The 18,557-nt window shown below is 37.5% G+C and overlaps 1 protein-coding gene across 1 annotated transcript in view; it reads left to right on the forward strand.

The window, feature by feature from the left end:
* Nucleotides 1–18,557, forward strand: part of Septin2 (septin 2) — a 112,332-nt gene that overhangs the window by 15,089 nt on the left and 78,686 nt on the right. Inside the window, exons 2-3 of the mRNA XM_090383823.1 lie at nt 7,512–7,629; nt 17,347–17,460. Of these exons, the coding sequence (XP_090239949.1) occupies nt 7,512–7,629; nt 17,347–17,460 (232 nt within the window). The remainder of the gene's footprint in view (nt 1–7,511; nt 7,630–17,346; nt 17,461–18,557) is intronic.

The raw sequence follows: 18,557 nt of genomic DNA on the forward strand, positions 1-18,557 counted from the left end.
CTTCAACCAGAGTAATTGAATTTTGGAATGAACTTCTATGTGTATTATGGAAGTGGGTAGTTTGAATAAATCTAAAGAAGTATCGGGCAAATTGAGTAAATTTTTTTTAAATGGTGGGATGCTGTATAAGCTTGCTCCTATCCATAGTTTTGCTGATAGCACATCACGCATTCCTTGTGTCATGTTATAAATACAAATACATATATATTCATGCCTTCTTATTCTGTATTTATGCACGAGTGGTGTGGGGTAGGCAAATCATTCACACCAGTTGCTGGTCACATTTTCTCTCTGACTGCTCTCTGCATGTGTAGTGATGGTAGATGGTCTCTGTCTTTCATTTTTCTCCACTAATGCTGGTGTTCCTCAGGGTTTAGTTCTTTCTCCCACTCTTTTTCTCTTGTATTATCATGACCTTCTACTGACTGAAAATCCTATCCATAGTTTTGCTGATGATAGCACATTGCATCCCATTTTCCAGCTTGGGAAATCCTGCACAAATAGCTTCAACTTCTCATATATGTCCACTACCAATTCCTTAAATGCTAATATTTTCAGGTCATCTCCATTGGGGCAAAGATAACTTAAAATCATTCTAAAACTCAGTCCTGTCTTATATCTTGCAAAAAGGCATCTACAGCTCCTATGCATATCTTCAATGACACTCAGATTTCTAGAAAAGATTACATATTTCTGTTAGGGATCAGCCTGACTTCTAATATCTCTCTCTCTCTCTCTCTCTCTCTCTCTCTCTCTCTCTCTCTCTCTCTCTCTCTCTCTCTCTCTCTCTCTTGGCATAAGCACATCACAATTATTGCAGAGGATACTTCCTCTGCATGTACAAAACTGGGTTTTCTCTTTTGTTCTTGCCATTACTTTTCTTCCAAATGACTACTCACTCTGTATAAATTTCAAATCTACCCTACCATGGAACATTGTTCCCACATCTAGGGTGGTTCCCCCAAAACCCTCTATCAGGCTTCTAGACTCCATTCAAAAGAGGCCAGTTATTCAGGTTCATTAATGACCCCTCTCTCCACTCTGTCTCATGTATGTTCTGTTTCTGGGGGCATGAATTTTCTGTGGATACATCCATGGGTACCGTTCTGAATTTGCATCTGTAATTTCCCCTCTTTCTTCCAGACCAGTCCATATTAGCTAACTTCAAACTTACAGAACCAACTTTTCTTCTTCCTCATTTATCTCTTCAACTTCAGCTTTATGGAACAACCTCCCTTCAGATGTATTTCCTGAAAATTACAATCTACTGAAATTCAATTGTAATGTCAACTGGTGTCTTCTGTCTTACAAACCTTCAAATCCATGTACAGTATTAAGTACTATAGGTTCTAATACTTTTTTTGTTTGGGGGTTTCATTAAAAAAAAATCTCTGTATGCATCCTCTGAAGATTGTACTTGCAAATTTTATTGTATTTTCTCCATTAGCTCATTTTTCAAACAGCTATGAATAGGGATACTTTAATTGTGACCACCCAGTATATACTGTATATTCTCATTTATTATTTATTTTTAATACACTAAATTTGTAGAAGTAGGAATCTAAAGTTTCACTTTTTTTTTTTATGAAAACTCCAAACACGAGAGGTATTAGAACCTATAGTACTTAGTACTGTGCTTGGGTTGGAGGTTGAGAAGACGAAAGAAGATATTTTATGACATTAGATTTGAACTTCTGTAGACTGTTAATTTTCAGGAAATACGTAAGAAGGAAGGTTGTTCCAGAAAACGCCAGTTGAATGAATAAATGAGGAAGATGAAAAGTTGGTTCTGTGAGTTTGAAGTTGGACAGTAAATGAATGTTAGCTGGTGGCAGCACATGTTCAGACTGTTTTGAAAGAGAGAGTGGGAATTATAGAAACCAATTCAGAAGAACAGTGCCCATGGAAGTATCTGTAGAAAAGGCATGCAGCAGAAACAGTACGTCTGAGACAGCGAGTGGAAAGGCTCCGTTAGAGAGGAATCATTAATTAACCTAACTGCCCTCTTCAGAATGAAATCTGGAAGCCTGAGAGAGGTTTTGGAGGCACTGCCCCAGATGTGGGAACAATATTCCATGGTAGGACAGATTTGTGATTTGTACATAGTGAACAGCTGTTTGGAAAAAAAGTAATGCAGAGAGTGAAAGAGAAAACCAAGTTTTTCAGAAGCAGAGGAAGCAATATTTGTAATGTGCTTGTGCCAAGAGAGATTAGAAGTCAGAGTAATCTCCAAAAGAGATGCATCATTTTGCCTAGAAATCGTAGTGTCACCAATCCTTTTTGCGAGATATAAGACAGGCCTGAGTTTTAGAAGGATTGAAATCAACTAAGTTGTCTTTGCCTCACTGGAGAATTACCTGGAGATCGGCATTTAAGGAATTGGTAGCGGATATTCGAGAAGTTGAAGCTGATTGAGCAGGACAAGGTATCTCAAAATGGAAAGTTAAATGCAATGTGCTATCATCGGCAAAACTAAGGATAGGATTTCCAATCAATGGAAGAAGATCATTAATATACAAAAAGAAAAGAGTGGGGGAAAGAACTGAACCTTGGGGGGACACCAGCATTAGTGGAGAAGTTAGAAGACAGAGTCATCTACCATCACCCTCAGTGAGCAATCAGAGAGAAAACTGGATAACCAATTACAAAAAACAGTTGGCAAACCATAAGATGGAAGCTTTTTTAGAAGACCTTTAAGCCAAACAATCAAAAGTCTTTGAGAGCAACTGCTTGTGTTTCACCAAACTTTTCCATTGAATTTGTCCATAAATGGGTAACATAAGCCAGAATATCTCCAGTGGATCGACACTGACAGAATCCATACTGGCGATTGTTGATCAGATGGAAGGTTTCTAGTTGGTTAAGAGTTGGCGGTTAATCGATTTCTCCATTACTTTAGAAAGAGTGGAAATAATTCAATGGGACGATAATTGGATGGGAGGGATTTGTCACCCTTTTTAGATACTGGCTGAATACGAGCAAATTTCCAAGCAGAAGGAAAAACATCTTTGGAATAAGAAAGTGAAAAAAGGTGGCAAATAACAAGAGTAAGTTCAAGAGCACAGGTTTTGAGAACAAGTGGAGAAATACCGTCAGGACCTGGAGGTTTCTTAACATCAAGATTCGTCAAAATCCTTCTGACATCCTTTTGACTGAAGACCACAGGAGGCATTGAATGGAGCATGTTGGGAATGGTGGGAGGTGTTTTACCAAGATCATTAATACATGAATTGGAAGAAAAATGGGATGCTAGCAGGTCAGCTTTATCCTTGGCTGAAGTGACAACAAAACCATCTGGTTTTGGCAGAGGTGGGAGCAGAGATGGGCAAAAGTTGTGGCTAATAGCTTTGGCAAGAAACCAGAATGCTCAGCTGCCATTAGGGCAAGAAGCCAGTTTTCTACTCTTAGCCTGTTCAAAATCTAGTTTGGATTGATTAATAACTGCTTTACAATTGTTGTGAGCTTTAGCGTAGGCAGAAAATGAAACTGAAGAATTCGAAACAAGCCAATTATGATATGCAACGTTCTTCTCTTGAACAGCCTTAGCTCGTTTATTCGAAAACCAAGGTTTAGATAAAGGACGAGATTTTAAAGTGGATTGTGGAATAAAGGATTCCATTTCTACAAGAATAATTTCACTAACACAATCTGAGCAAAAGTTGACATCAGAAGTTTTGAAACAGTAGTCCAACGAAGGAAAAGAAGAAAAGAAATCTCGTAGGTCATCCCATTTTGCATTCTTGTAATGCCAAACAACACGAGGTTGGGGATAGCCATGGGATAAAGGCTCCGTTGGAGAAGAGACAATCACCAAGTTGTGATCTGAGGTGCCTAAAGGACCACTCACTTCAACCGTGTACGTATTTAGAAAGATTGTTTGTGAGACAAAGATCAAGCATGTTGGCTGTATGGTTAGGATTGTTTGGTATTATTGTAGGTAAATGAACAATCTGTGCAAGGTCATTAGTAATTGCAAAAGCCTCAGCATCTCGACCAGCTGGGTCGGTGTGACTAGAAAACGGAAGCCAGCTGGAGTTGTGAACATTAAAATCACCAAGTAAAATTACCTCACTGTTAAGAAAGTTGTACTGGAGAAAGTCAAGTTTCCAAGAGAGGACGTTAAAGAGCTCCACGTGATTAGTGGTGTTGGGAGAACGGTAGAGACAATAGATGAATTTGACATAATGAGGTAGAGAGATTTTAAGCTAGAGAAGGTCGAAAAGAGGAGATTCCGAATTGCCAAGTCTCTGACAGGGAATATCAGAACGGACATATGCACAAGTATCACCTTTGAGGCAAAAGGAATGATACAGCAAATAATTTGCACAACTGAGATGAGCAATAGTTGAATCAACCGATAACTGAGATTCTGTCAGAAAAAGTACATGGGGTTTGGCAGACTGCAAGTGGAAATGGACATCGTTAAGATTAGAATTGAGACCACGTATATTTGTGAAATGAACTAGGAAGTGTTTGGGAGGTTTTGATCTCTTGGCAGATAAGCTTACTCAATTACTTTGACATTTCATGGTTTATTCAATAGTAAAAAAAAGTTGGGGGGAGCATGCTGTATGAAGTAATGAAATTTTTGGATATGGCATACACATGGTAAGAATATACCCAGATCCTTGACATAACGTGGCCTCAACAATGCTCCCCTGCATACACACTACTTGGACTCCCTCTGGTCACTGACAGAATAGAGGTAGCAAGATTATACACTGGCTGATCTGGAAGCCTCCTAAAGAATTACCAATAGGTTCGGTCCGGTATACTAACTAGCGGCCAGGCTGCGAACACTGTTTTAGAGCTGTAACCTCGAAATGTAAAGAGAAGATTGAATCTCGCCATGATGTTCATCCTAACCTCAAAAGTCAGCAGTCATACTGCATGATGGAAGAGATGGGGTAGGGTTGACTGGAACTTAGCTCTGGAGACTAAACATGGGTTCCACCACTTCAAGCCTCCAATAAGCAAAGTGGTGGTATTGCACCGGTTGAAGAGAGTCATCTACCACCTAGTATTGCCTGGTAACATAGAGGGGCAGCATATCTCCATGTGGTGTGGGCGCCACACCTCGACCCCTGCTCAAGGCAATGGTCAGGCCACGCCTTGAGTACTGCGTACAGGTCTGGAAGCCTCATTTTAGGAAGGATGTAGATTTGCTTGAGCGTGTACAGAGAAGAGCAACACGATTGGTGAGGGGAATGAAGGGATTCTCTTACCAAGAGAGGCTTAAGTTCTGCAAATTGCAGTGGCTGGAGACTAGGCACCTGCGCGGTGATCTGATTGAGGTCTGTAAGGCCTTGAATGGGTTGAGCACGCTGAATTCTGATGGGATCCTTCCACTTGTTCAGATTACCAACCTACGGGGACATAAGTTCAAATTAAGAAAGGACAGATGTAGAATAGATGTGCGGAAATTTGCCTTTAGCCAGCGGGTGGTTAATTGCTGGAACAAACTTCCATCTGTCGTTGTGGAAGTTGATAGGTTAAATAAATTTAAGGAGGAACTGGACAGGCATTTGGAGGGAATGGTGTGTTTTTTTTTTTGGCTGATGCTGCATAAGCTCCTACACTTGCTTTCTTGCATCATGTGCCACTACTACTACGTTGGTTCACTACTGGGTGGTCATCCACTGTGCTTATGCATGGAGATTATAACCAGGATTACTAATTGTTCCACCATCATGAAGGTGCAAGCAGAGGATTTGGCTGTCACAGACCATCCAGACTTCGGCAAAATTGGTCCACTTGACTTGAATGTCACCTGAATATTAGTTCCATTATCCTGGGAGTTTTAGACTCCCAGGTAGCAAGTACGTCTTGTCTGGCATATCTATGAGAATGTCTGTGACAAACTCAAGGACTACTTCTTCGATCCAAGTGATCTAAATGCATCACTGCAAATACCCATCTTCAACCTGGACCGTCAACTAGTCATTCTTTCACTAATATAGTTGTTGTGTAGTGTCAATACCTCTTTAGTAGTAAGAATGCATTCCACAAATAGAGAACTACTTCTAGTAGGATAGCAAGCTGGGATTTTTATGTGCTGTTTATACTCCCCAACCTGGCATGCCATTGAATAAATAAGGCATTAAGTTATGACTTGGACTTAGTGGAATCTAAAGTCATACACTGATTAACCTAGCAGAGGTAGCATGCTGCTTTACAGGTCTACCTGAAATATATCTGTTGCAAAATAATTGTCAGTTTGAGATTAGTGGTTCTTCCTCTGTTTGACTTCCTAAATACAATGTATACAGTTTTACTCAGTAGTTTTGAAAGACTACTGTGCAAATTGGAGCAGTGTGGAATTAAGGTCAAGTTACTGCTCTGAATAAAGAGATGGTTGAGTAGAAGAAGACACAGTGGTTATTAATGGACACTGCTCCTCATGAGCCAATATTATTAGTGGAGTCCCCAAGGGTTCAGTGCTGAGCTGTTGTTGTTTTCTATATTATTAATGATATTGGTGAAGGTGTATCTGACTTAATATCCAAGTTTGTGCAATATTTACAAGTCATTGGACAATATTTCAGCATCATGAGAATAAGTCTTGAGATGTGATGAATAGTATGTGGCAAAATATATGGCCAGACTAAGTTCAATGTCCAGGAACTTTCTAGTATTCCTGAAGGTCAGTTACAGTTGTGGAATTGGCAGCGAGATTAGCTTCAACAATGTGGACATAAGTAACATGATGCAGATGCCACAATTGCATGATACTGAGTTGACCAACAAGGAACCGTTATAGTTGGAGTAATAAAGGATAAGAGTGCAAAGGAAGCAACCAGCCCTGCAAGTAAAACAGCCCATGGAAAAAAAAAAAAAAAAAAAGATAACTCAGCTAATTTGAAAAAGGAATGGTCATTTTTGTTGAAGTGAAACTTAAATTAAGTTGGTAGGTCCAAAAATTCAACTCTAGGAATGTATTCTCTCTCAATGGCAAACTGCAAAGTCAGGGCTTCCTGTGAGGTTTACAGATGCTCCTCCTCCTCCTCCATACTCTTTAACAACCAATCCCAGCCAGCCATCTGAAGCCCCTCATCCTTCAGGGTGCCATGTGGTGGCAGATATGGCAGCATGATAGTTTTGCCACTACTCCTCTATATACGATATTAATGTACATATGTGAAAAACATGTCTAATTCATGTCGCTTCAACATACATCTCCATTATTAGGAACATTGACTTAAATTGGAGACAACTTATTCTTGAAAATGCAGGCTACAAAAATTCAATGCAATATTAACATTTTATTCTACAAAACCTTAACCTGTCTGCAGTATTATAATGTCATAAATATTCTTTGTTTAGAATTAATACTGTTTAAAAACTTCAATACAGCTCATACTATTTTGTCAAATAAGTTTTAGTAAAATTATTTTCTTGATCTTTATTAGTATATACAAGTATCCTTTGTAAACAGAATGCTTAACACAAAATAAATATTTGGTATAGTTTGTATATTTTAATTTTGCACTAATGCGAATTATTTTCTTTAGCCTACAGACAATCTGCGATCACTTAAACTACAAGGACATGTTGGTTTTGATAGCTTGCCCGAACAGTTGGTTAGTAAATCTGTACAGCAGGGGTTTACTTTCAATGTTTTATCTATTGGTAAGTTGACACGAATAATCATGTCTTCCAATGTATGTGGTGTTGTGTGTGAGGTTTTCATTTACAGTATAATCCCATTACAACAAATATTGAAAATTTCTCTATAACAAAAATATTTCTGGGTTCCAGTTTACTTCCCTTATTATTAGTGATTTGTATGTCTTGTTTGAATGAAGGTTTGACAAACAATTCGGTACATTGAAGTATTTTCAAAGTCTGCCCACATCTAAAATGTATTGGTTTACAATGAAAGAAAAACTTTATTAGAAAATTATGGATGATATTTTGTAGTCCATATTGTAACTACTGCTGTGGAAGCATTTGCTTGAAGGAAAAAAAAATGGAAGTTTTAAAAGATGCCGTAAAAGAATTCAATAAAGCATTTTTTATACTACAACAGGAGGAGAGTGATAGTGTCATTGCATTAATAGCAAATGATATTACTTCCAGATTTTGAAATTTGTAGTCATACTGAAGTCCAAATCAAAATGATAGAATGGTGGACACTTCATCATTATGAACTTTTATTACAACTTTTACTGTTTTCCTCCTTTCATGAATGATTGTTTTTTTTTAAACTTGTGTAGTATCCACATTTTTGATTGCACAAAAAATTTGACTTTTCATATTAGCATTAGAATTAACAGAGGCATACAATGCAAGAAAGCAAGCTTTATGTAGCATCAACAAAAAAAAAAAAAAAAAAAACTCCATTCATTCCAAATGCCTGTCTAGCTCAGCCTTAAATTTATTTAGGCTATCATCTTTTTATTGTTCCACAACAAAAAGATGGAAGCCTGTTCCACCAATCAACTACCCGCTGGCTAAAGGCAAATTTCCGTACATCTATTCTACAACTGTCTTTCCTCAATTTGAATCTATGCCCCCTCAGGTTCTTAATCTGAGCAAGAGGAAGAAACCCATCAGCATTCAGCTTTCTCAACCCATTCAAGGCCTATTACACCTCACAGGTGCCTACTCTACAGGCATTACAATTTGCAGAACTTAAGCCTTTCTTGGTAAGAGCACCCCTTTGTTCCCCTCACCAATCTTGTTGCCCTTTGTACTCTTTCTAGCAACTCTACATCCTTCCTAAAATGAGGCCTCCAGACCTGTACACAGTACTCTAGGTGTGGCCTGACCATTCACTTGTATAATGGGATAATCACTTCCCTGTCCCTGCTAGCAGAATTCCTATATATCATTGACAAGACTCCATGATCTGCCCTGGCAACCCGTCTGCACTGCTAAGCAAACTTAATATATGACTGCACAGTTACCCCCAGGTCTTTTTCACTTTCCACTTCCCTGAGTGTAGTACCACACAGTTGGTACATTTCTCTTTGGTTATTTATACCCATATGCAGTACTTTGCATTTGTCAATGTTAAACTTCAGTTGCCACTTCTCAGCCCATTTGCCCAACTTATCTAGATCCAGTTGGAGTAGCATACTGTCTTTACTGTCGTTAACAACCCTGCCAACCTTTGTATCATCTGCAAACTTGGACATTAAACTTGATATACCTTCATCGTATCATTGATAAATATACAAAACAACAATGGGCCCAACACCGAACCATGGGGAACTCCACTAATAACGTTTGTCCATGAAGAGCAGTGTCCATTGATTACCACTCTCTATTGTCTCCCACTCAACCATCCCTTTATCCATTGTAGCAACTTACTCTTAATGCTATACCTCTCCAATTTGTACAGCAGTCTTCCATGCGTAGCAGTATCAAAATCTTTCCTGAAATCCAAGTATATGATATCAAAATTATTTTTGGCATTCAGTTCCTTTGTGACCACATCGTAGTATCCAATCAAATTCGTCAGACAAGACCTATCTTTAACAAACTCATGCTGTGTCTTAACTATTACTGATCTTGTTTAAATGATCCTGCAATGCTTCTTTAATCAGTGATTCCATTATTTTCCCAGAATACAAGTTAAACTAACAGGTCTATAGTTACTTGTGTTACCTTTTGAACCCCCTTTGTGAATTTGTGATACATTTGCATACCTCCAGTCCATGGGGACTTCCCCTGAGTCTAAGGAAGCTCTCATAATTATGGCTAAGAGTTTGCTTACTTCTTTTGCTTCCTCCTTTAATATAACTGGATCGGTCCCGTCCAACCCAGGTACCTTGCTTATGTTTAACTGCAACAATTTCTCCTCCACTTTGCTCTCAGTTATTACAAAATCACTTAACTCCCTATTAGTTTGATAAACTTCTGGCATTCCCCTCATTGAATAACTCCTCATGTGTGAATGTAGATGCAAAATACTCATTCAGTTTATTAGCTACCCAAGCATGATCATCAATAGTTAACACATCTATGTTAAGTGGTCCAATCTGATTCATTCCTTTCCTTCTAGAGTTTACATAAGTAAAGAATTATTTGCTGTTTTTCTTTGCATCCTTTGCCAAAGATTTCTTGTAATCTGCTTTCGCCTGCCTAACTTCCTTTGTGACTTGATTACAGACTAGTTTATATCTGCCATAGGCTTCTGTGTCACCTGATACTTTATATGCATCCCATACATTTTTCTTCTCTGCCACATGTCTCATTAGTTCATCTGACATCCATTTAGGCCTAAACCTTGAACAGTATTTCTTAGTTGGTTTGAAAAGCCTAGTAGCTTCCAAGATTAATTCTTTGAAGGCTTCCCATTTAGAATTTAACGTTGGTAACATCATCAATTGATCGCACTGTACAGAACTTAAAAACTGGCTTAGACCCCTGTAGTCACCTTTACAAAATCAAAAGCCCTTCCCTTTAGCCTTGATGGTAATTACATCTTTAAGTAATTCTCACATCAGTACATTGTGATTACTATCACCCAGTGGTTCCTTTATCTGCAAATTCCTAATTCATGAATAATCACTGCTGATAATCAGATAAAGAGTATTACTCCCTCTGGTTGCCTCTCGAAAATGTTGCTGTAGAAAACAGTCATCCAGTAAATCCACAAGTCTTGCTAGTGTGCGAGTGACCAATCCACAAGTTCCAGTCAATATTTGGAAAGGTAAAATCCTCCATTATAAGACATTCTGATTTACTGCCCCACTCTATTTCTCTGCACAATTGTTCATTATACTCATCAGATTCATTAGTGTCTATAACACACGCCTACTCTCATTTTTCCTTTCCCAGTGCTTATGTCACACCAAACACTCAACATTGCATTGTCCACCAACATCAATTGGATGCACTTCCTTACATTTTGTGTTTCTTAACTAACAGCACAACCCCTTCCTGTCCTGTCTATCCTTTCTGTACACATTGTACTCCCCAAATTCCAATTCTGCACTGCTTATATCTGTGTGACACCACGTATCCCAACAATATCTGCCTCTGATGTCTTGACTAGCACTTCAAGCTCATCAAATTTATTAACTATACTCCTAGCATTCGTGTACATGCACCTGTTCCTACTCTTAGTTACTCTAACACAACCCATGTATTTACTTGTTCCACTATGATTACCAGCAGTCCTGGAAATCTCCATTACCTTGCTTTCCAGGCTGCTGCTCATTCTAATGGAAGCAGTGCAAGAATCACTTTTGCCTCTGGCTGCAGCCACTATTAACCTTTAATCTGTGTTCCCCCCCCCCCCCCAAGCTAGCAGTTTTCCAAACCACCTAACGCTGCCTCGATAGCATCAGCAAATATTTTTGCACCCTTTCTATTTAAATATACTCCATCGCTATAGAAGCAGACTCTCCTGTCAACAAGCACAGACCAGGCTGAAAAAAATCTACCCCTTGAAAAAGTTGATATTTAAATAAAAATAAAGTATAAATTACTGTTTAATATACATTAAAAACTTGCAGCAGAATTTATTTATCAGAAATAAATATAGATTTATGTAGAAGAAGAAATTAGCATTAGCATTAGCATTAGTAGAGGCATTTGATGCAAGAAAGCAAGCTTATGCAGCATCAGCCAAAAAAAAAAAAAAAAAAAAAACCACTTCCACTTCACCCCTCCGTTCGTTCAAAATACCTGTCCAGCTGAGCCTTAAACTTATTTAGGCTATCAACCTCCACCACAAGGGATGGAAGTCTGTTCCACCAACCAACCACCCGCTGGCTAAAGGCAAATTTCCGCACGTCTATCCTACCTCTGTCTTTCCTCAATTTGAATTTATGCCCTCTCAGGTGATTATTCTGAGCTAGAGGAAGAATCCCATCAGCATTGAGCATGCTTAAACCATTCAAGGCTTTATACACCTCTATCAGATCACCTCGCTGGTGCCTAGTCTCCAGACACTGTAATTTGCAAAACTTAAGCCGTTCTTCGTAAGAGCACCCCTTTGTTCCATTCACTAATCTTGTTGCCCTTCTCTGTACTCGTTCCAGCAGCTCTACATCCTTCTTGAAATGAGGCCTCCAGACCTGTATACAGTACTCTAGGTGTGGCCTGACCATCGCCTTATACAATGGAATAATCACCTCCTTATCCCTGCTGGAAAAATTCCTGTATATCATTGACAATACTCCATGAGCTACTCTTGCAGCCCGTCTGCACTGCTCAGAGAACTTCATATCTGCCTGCACAACCACCCCCAAGTCCCTTTCATTCTCTACCACTGTCAGTGTTGTACCACAGAGTTGATACGTTGCTCTGGGGTTGCTGTTTCCCATGTGTAGTACTTTACATTTGTCAATGTTAAACTTCATTTGCCACCTCTCAGCCCATCTGCTCAACCTTTCCAGATCCTGTTGCAGCAGCATAGTGTCAGTAGTGTCCTTGACAACCCTGCCAACCTTTGTATCATCTGCAAACTTGGACATTAATCCCGATATACCATCATCAATATCATTTATAAATACAGAAAACAATAATGGACCCAACACTGAGCCCTGAGGGACTCCACTAATAACATCAGTCCACGATGAGCAGTGTCCATTGATTACCACTCTCTGTCTTCTCCCCCTCAACCACCCCTTTATCCATAGCAGTAATTTGCCTCCAATGTCACACTGCTCCAATTTGTGTAGCAGTCTTCCATGTGCAACAGTATCAAAAGCCTTTCTAAGATCCAAGTATATAATATCAAAGTTATTCCCTGCATCCAGTTCTTTTGTGACTGCATCATAGTATCCAATCAAGTTGGTCAGGCAAGACTTCCCCTTAACAAAACCATGCTGTGTCTGAGCTATAACTGAAGTCTTGTCTAAATGATCCTGCAGTGCTTCTTTAACCAGTGCCTCCATTAATTTTCCTGGAACAGAAGTTAAGCTCACAGGTCTATAATTACTTGTGTCAGCCTTTGATCCTCCTTTGTGAATTGGGGTCACATTTGCACATTTCCAGTCTATGGGTACCTCCCCTGAGTCCAATAATAAATTCAAAAGAAATAATGATTCTTTTGAAATAATTTTTCACATTGTCTTTTCATGGCTTGTGGTCTGAAAAACTAGGAATAATTCACTTGGGGGACTACTCACTCTTCCTTAAATCAGCTCATTAAAGCCTCAATTGAAGCAGCATTTAAAAATTCCTTCAGGTCTTTAGATATCAGATGACTGTGAGTTTAAATATCTAGAACCAAAGAAAGACAATTGTAGATATAGATGGCAGAAATTTGCCTTTAGACAGCGGGTGGTTAATAGTTGTTGAACAAACTTCCATTTGTTGTAGTGGAGATCAGCAACTTAAATAAGCTCAAGGCATAACTAGACAAATATTTGGAGTGAATGGATGGGTGAAATGGGAAGTGTGGGTTTTTTTTTTTTTTTTGGCTGATGCCATATAAACTTGCTTTTTTGCATAATATGCCCTGCTAATGTTAATAAGACAAGCTCTGTTTTTTTTTTTTTTTTATTGCCAAAGACTTATTACCCTACAACTTACCCTACAAAAAGCAAATATTTTTTTGAAATCGTATATCATCATGTTTCGTTGATGGATACGAAACTGAAGCTTTAATCTCATCACTCTCATAATTATGTCTTAACAGGTGACTCCATTGCTGCCATTTTTGATTGTATTCTGAGAAATTATTATATTATTAAGCAGGAGCTTATGTATGTTATAGGCATAAGCAAAGTTTTGGTCTTACTATACTTTGTAAATATCTGCAGTATTGTAAATATATATACAGTGAATAACCAAGCATCTGACAAATCAAGGTGCATCTCGAAGTGGGTTTATCAGTGAAACATTTTTTCTGCTACCACTGTGACAGTATCATTGCATTAATAGCAAATGATATTATTACCTCCAGATTTCGAAATTTTTAGTTATACTGAAGTCCAAATCTAAAAATGATAAATGGTGGACACTTTTCATCATTATGAACTTTCATTCACAATAATGAAAAGTAGGTTATGCTGATTAACTTCTGCTTCTAAATAAATATCTGTAACTTGGTTTTGCTGCCAAAGGCTTGGGTGTTTTTCTTGAATTCTTTCTTCTTGGGGGGGGGGGGGGTTAGTATCTGATTCTTTCATACCTTAGCACTATCTGAGATTCTTTCTCTCTTTTCAGAACCAAACTCCTCAAGGAGTTTGGTTCTGAAAAGAGAGAGAGAGAAAGAGAACTAGCTTAGTTTTTTTCATGCACATTCATGATAAAACTAAGCATGCACATCTCACCTGACTAAAACTTGGGCAGAAACAAAATCCATAAAAGTTCCTCCTGTCCTGAAAAAAGTATTTCTCAACTTGATGGAGGATTCTGGAGTCCATTTCTACACAGTTATGCTTGCCATTTTCAAGAAAAACAAGTTAGTACCTAGTTAAAATGTTTATTCTAATATATATTTTTATATTCCAGGATAATCACCAGTGAAGCATGGGGAATACTTATAATTTGTGCTTCTAGACAGAATAGATGCATGGTGCCTAAACAAAATATTCATATACGGGCTCATACAGAGTGAATTTCAAATAATGATGTTTGAGACTATATTTCATTTAAAAATGATGTAATGAATATAATATATGTACTCAGTGGTGAGCTGTGAATATTTTAACAATGGGCTCACAGGTTTGTCGACTTTTTATCCTTTTTTTTACAACTAGGGAAATATGACAGATAGTTTTTCATGATAAAATTAATTTTTAGAATGACAAATTATTAACATGAAATATTTCCCATATCGCAAATAACATAAAAAAAAACTATCACAAAACATTCTAGAATATAAAAACAAATATTATATAAAAAACAAACAATTCTAGAAAAGGTACACAAAAATCACAGATTACATGAAAAAAATTATTACACAAATATCGAAGAAAAATTTATTCAAAAAATTGCCATATAGAATTTACTTATTAATATTTGTTCTTGATTTTTTGCCTTGCTCAATAGCTGAGTCATGATTACAGTGGAAAGATTGAAGTAATGATCCAGATCAAATTGAAGCAATAGTTTTCCATTTAGATTTATGGTCATCATATCTGCAACATGTTTAATTGCCAAAGATCTTTTTTTTTATTGTTACAATATTATTCATTACGCTGAAAGCGGCACCTCTGTAGCCAGGTGGGAAGGAGCAGCAGTGCGTAGCATACACTTCTTGATTAGACCGGGGTTCGAGCCCGTCATACGGAGGATGCAGAAAGGGCAGAGAATGACCACCGCATATCCCTGAGCAATATGGCCTTAGTTGCTAATGCTCCTAAAAACCAAAAAAATAAAATAAATAATGCTGAAAGCTTGCTCGGCTTCAGCACTGCTAATTGCAATGGTTTCGAGGATATTTCTGGCTTTTTTAATTGAAAAGAGAATTTCACTGATTTTAAAGATGAACTGTCTTTGACAAAATCTATTAAATCATTCATTTTTATTTAATATTTTATTAGAAAACTTAAATTTTTTATTCGTTTTTCACCCACCCTCTTGCCATGGAGACAAAAGTTCTTTCATATTCCACATTTCCATGTAGCATATATTTAAAATTTATTTCAATTCCTCGTCAATGATATCATTATTTTCTTTATTTAATTTAAAATTACTCTGTTACATTAATAACCGATTCTTTAAGGATAAAACAAACATGTTCTTACTTTCGATTTTGATTCCTTCAAATTCTTTCAACTTCAACATGCTCTCAATTTTAGCTTCAAAAATTTTCAAATTATATTATTAAAAAGCATTGATAGTTCGAATAATTAATTTATCTGCTTTTATTATAGTGATGATGTAACTTTGTAAAGCTTCTGAAAGGTAAGAGAGCTCCTGCAGGATATCAATCATTAAGAAATTTCTGATTTAAAAATCAGTTTAATAATCTTGAATATTTAACTTCTGATTCAAAATGTTTGCCCAAAGTGGGATAATTCCTCCAAACTACAATTGCCATTAGCAAGCTACAAGCTACCCATCGTGGCCTGAACACACGACCGATCTTTATAATTTCCACATCAAGTTCTTTAGAAATTATCCTTAAATCACACTGGTTTTTTTGGAGATTGGTGATAAAATGCATTTTTTTTTTTTTTTTTTTTATTTCCTGTATGCCATCATTATATTTTGGAACATTTTCTTCACAGTGAAGGCCTCGACATAGTTTCAACATCTGCCAGCATTTAATCTTTGGAAAGTGTATTTAATGTTAGTTTCTCTCATTTCTGCACTTCACCCTCGATGTTGCTACTGTCACTAGTTCTTTGAATACTGTCCAAAATGTCAGAATCACTCGGATATTCAGCTACTGTGATCGTGTAAAGATGGTCACAGTAGCTGAATATCAGGAATAGACTGGAGAAATTTACTGAAAGGTCTGAATCAGTCACTTCTCCAAAAAACAGATGACTGCTTGCCGGAGTGAACTATTATCCATGTCGGGAATATGCCTTAATCTTCTTACTGGCTATGGAAAGCATATTGACTACCACGACTTCTCGTTATGTGGAATAGGTGGCTGCATAGGTTTTACATTGCGGAATGGTGATCCCTTTAGCCCTTAATTCACGCTTTCTAATTGCCTAAAGGCCAGAGGTGGGAACAATGTATACAAAGTTCTCTCGAAATCCGTTTGTTATAAGGAATTTTTTTTAATTCTATGGAAACTATTTTAAATGTAATTACCAAGAGTGAATTTTAAAAAAATTCTAAAAAAAATTCACTGCAAAGAAGTTCGTTAAACAGAGGTCCAACTGTAAATTAAATCAAAAATAAAGCAATTTTAAAATACATAACTGGTCGAGTGCACTCTTAAAATGCTGTACCTAGGGCTGGACCCTGCTTGCCCCACCGTAGTTCTGGCTCTGGATACTCAATAATTGAATTCATGATTTAATTTGTGAAATAAATGAATTAGAAATTAAAAACAAAAAACCTTCTCTCCATCTGCTAATTTTGACAGTGGAATTTTTATGCACTCATTGCTGCTGCTGTCTAAGAAAGTTAAAAACAACAGTGGCACCAGTATCAGTCCCTGAGGGCTTCCAGTATGATTATAATCCACTCCAAAGAACATCCATTTATAACTGTTTCCTGTCTCCTTTCCTTCACCCACTCCTTGATCCATCTGAGGATCATAATCTTAACTTAGTTCAGTTTAAACATGTTTCCTGAAGTCCAATTATGTAACCTGTTTCTTACATCCAACAGCTTGGTAACAACAACATAGCAGACTCTCAGATTGGTTACCAACTTGCCCAAGGGTTCTAAAGCTTGGCTTAAATTTTTAAATCCTTTACAGGCTTTTCAAATAGTGTTGGGTGAAGTTAACAGAAATATTATATTTTTCAGGTGAAACTGGACTGGGAAAATCTACTTTGATTGATTCTCTGTTTAATACAACTTTTGACTCCACACAGAGTCCCCATAGTTTACCTGGTGTACGACTGAAGTCTAACACTTATGGTAAGTTTTTTTTAAATAAATATCATTTTAATAAACAAACTTAAGAGGGATGCTAGTTGGTGGTGGTGGCTGTCTTTTAGTTATTTTTATTATGCTAACCAGTTAAGAATGCCAATGTATCACTATGCCTTCAAAAAAAGTTGAAATAAAATATGCCCAAGGAAACAGAGTATTTTCCAAACTTTAATCATATTGCTGTTGCTACATGTGCTGAGCCTAATTGGTTCCTTATGCACATAAGGGACCAATTAGAGGGCGCTGACTCTCTTTAGAAAATACAGCTGCGAGCTACAGGCTCCGAAAAAAACAATAAGTTTTTGCTTATTATTTACATAATTGTTATTTTATATTGTACTTATTACATTGTCTTATAGTTCTAATTACGCTGGTTATTTTTATTTTTATTTGTATAAACAATTTTTGTAGATATACGTAATACTTTATAAAACCGTTATTTCATTCGAATATTGCAGGCATTGTTTTGTATATAGTGATCGGGAATTCAAATTTTTAATTGAGGTAGTTAGGTAGCTCTAACGTATAATTATAGAAACAGTAATACGCTTCACTGTTTCTATTAGATAGCGTAGTATTGACATTTAATTTAATTTATTGATCTTATTAATTTAAAATATCATGCTCCAAACTAGAGCAGCAAAGCAACGGGCACAAAGTGGCAGGAGTGCTGTGACTCGGGGGAGAACTGAGGGGGGCGATTCTCCAACGCATCACAGCCTAAAAAAATGTGCAACTTGTGAAATGTTTGCCGAACTATCTGGAACGGATCATGATATTGCCATGGAGGATGTCTTTGTGTGTGCGCGATGTAAGGAGTGTAAGGAAATCAGGCGACAACTCAGCGTTGTTATGGACCTATATGAGAGTTTGAAGGACGGGGTGGATGCCCTCGGCGCATCTAAATTGAGGGCCCATCAAGCTCTCAGCTGCCCACACCAATGCCAGAGCTTGCACTTGGTCATCACGCAACACAGTGGCAACCCCCAAGGCAGATTGCGCTGGTCCCAAAGGAACTAGTAGTTGTTGGTGACTCTATTGTCAGGGAAACGGGAAACATCCTTTGTAGAAAGGATAGATGG

This window comes from Mastigoproctus giganteus, chromosome 10 (genome assembly GCF_048544385.1).
Source record: "Mastigoproctus giganteus isolate SK-2022 chromosome 10, ASM4854438v1, whole genome shotgun sequence".
In the NCBI taxonomy this organism is placed as follows: Eukaryota; Metazoa; Arthropoda; class Arachnida; order Uropygi; family Thelyphonidae; genus Mastigoproctus; species Mastigoproctus giganteus.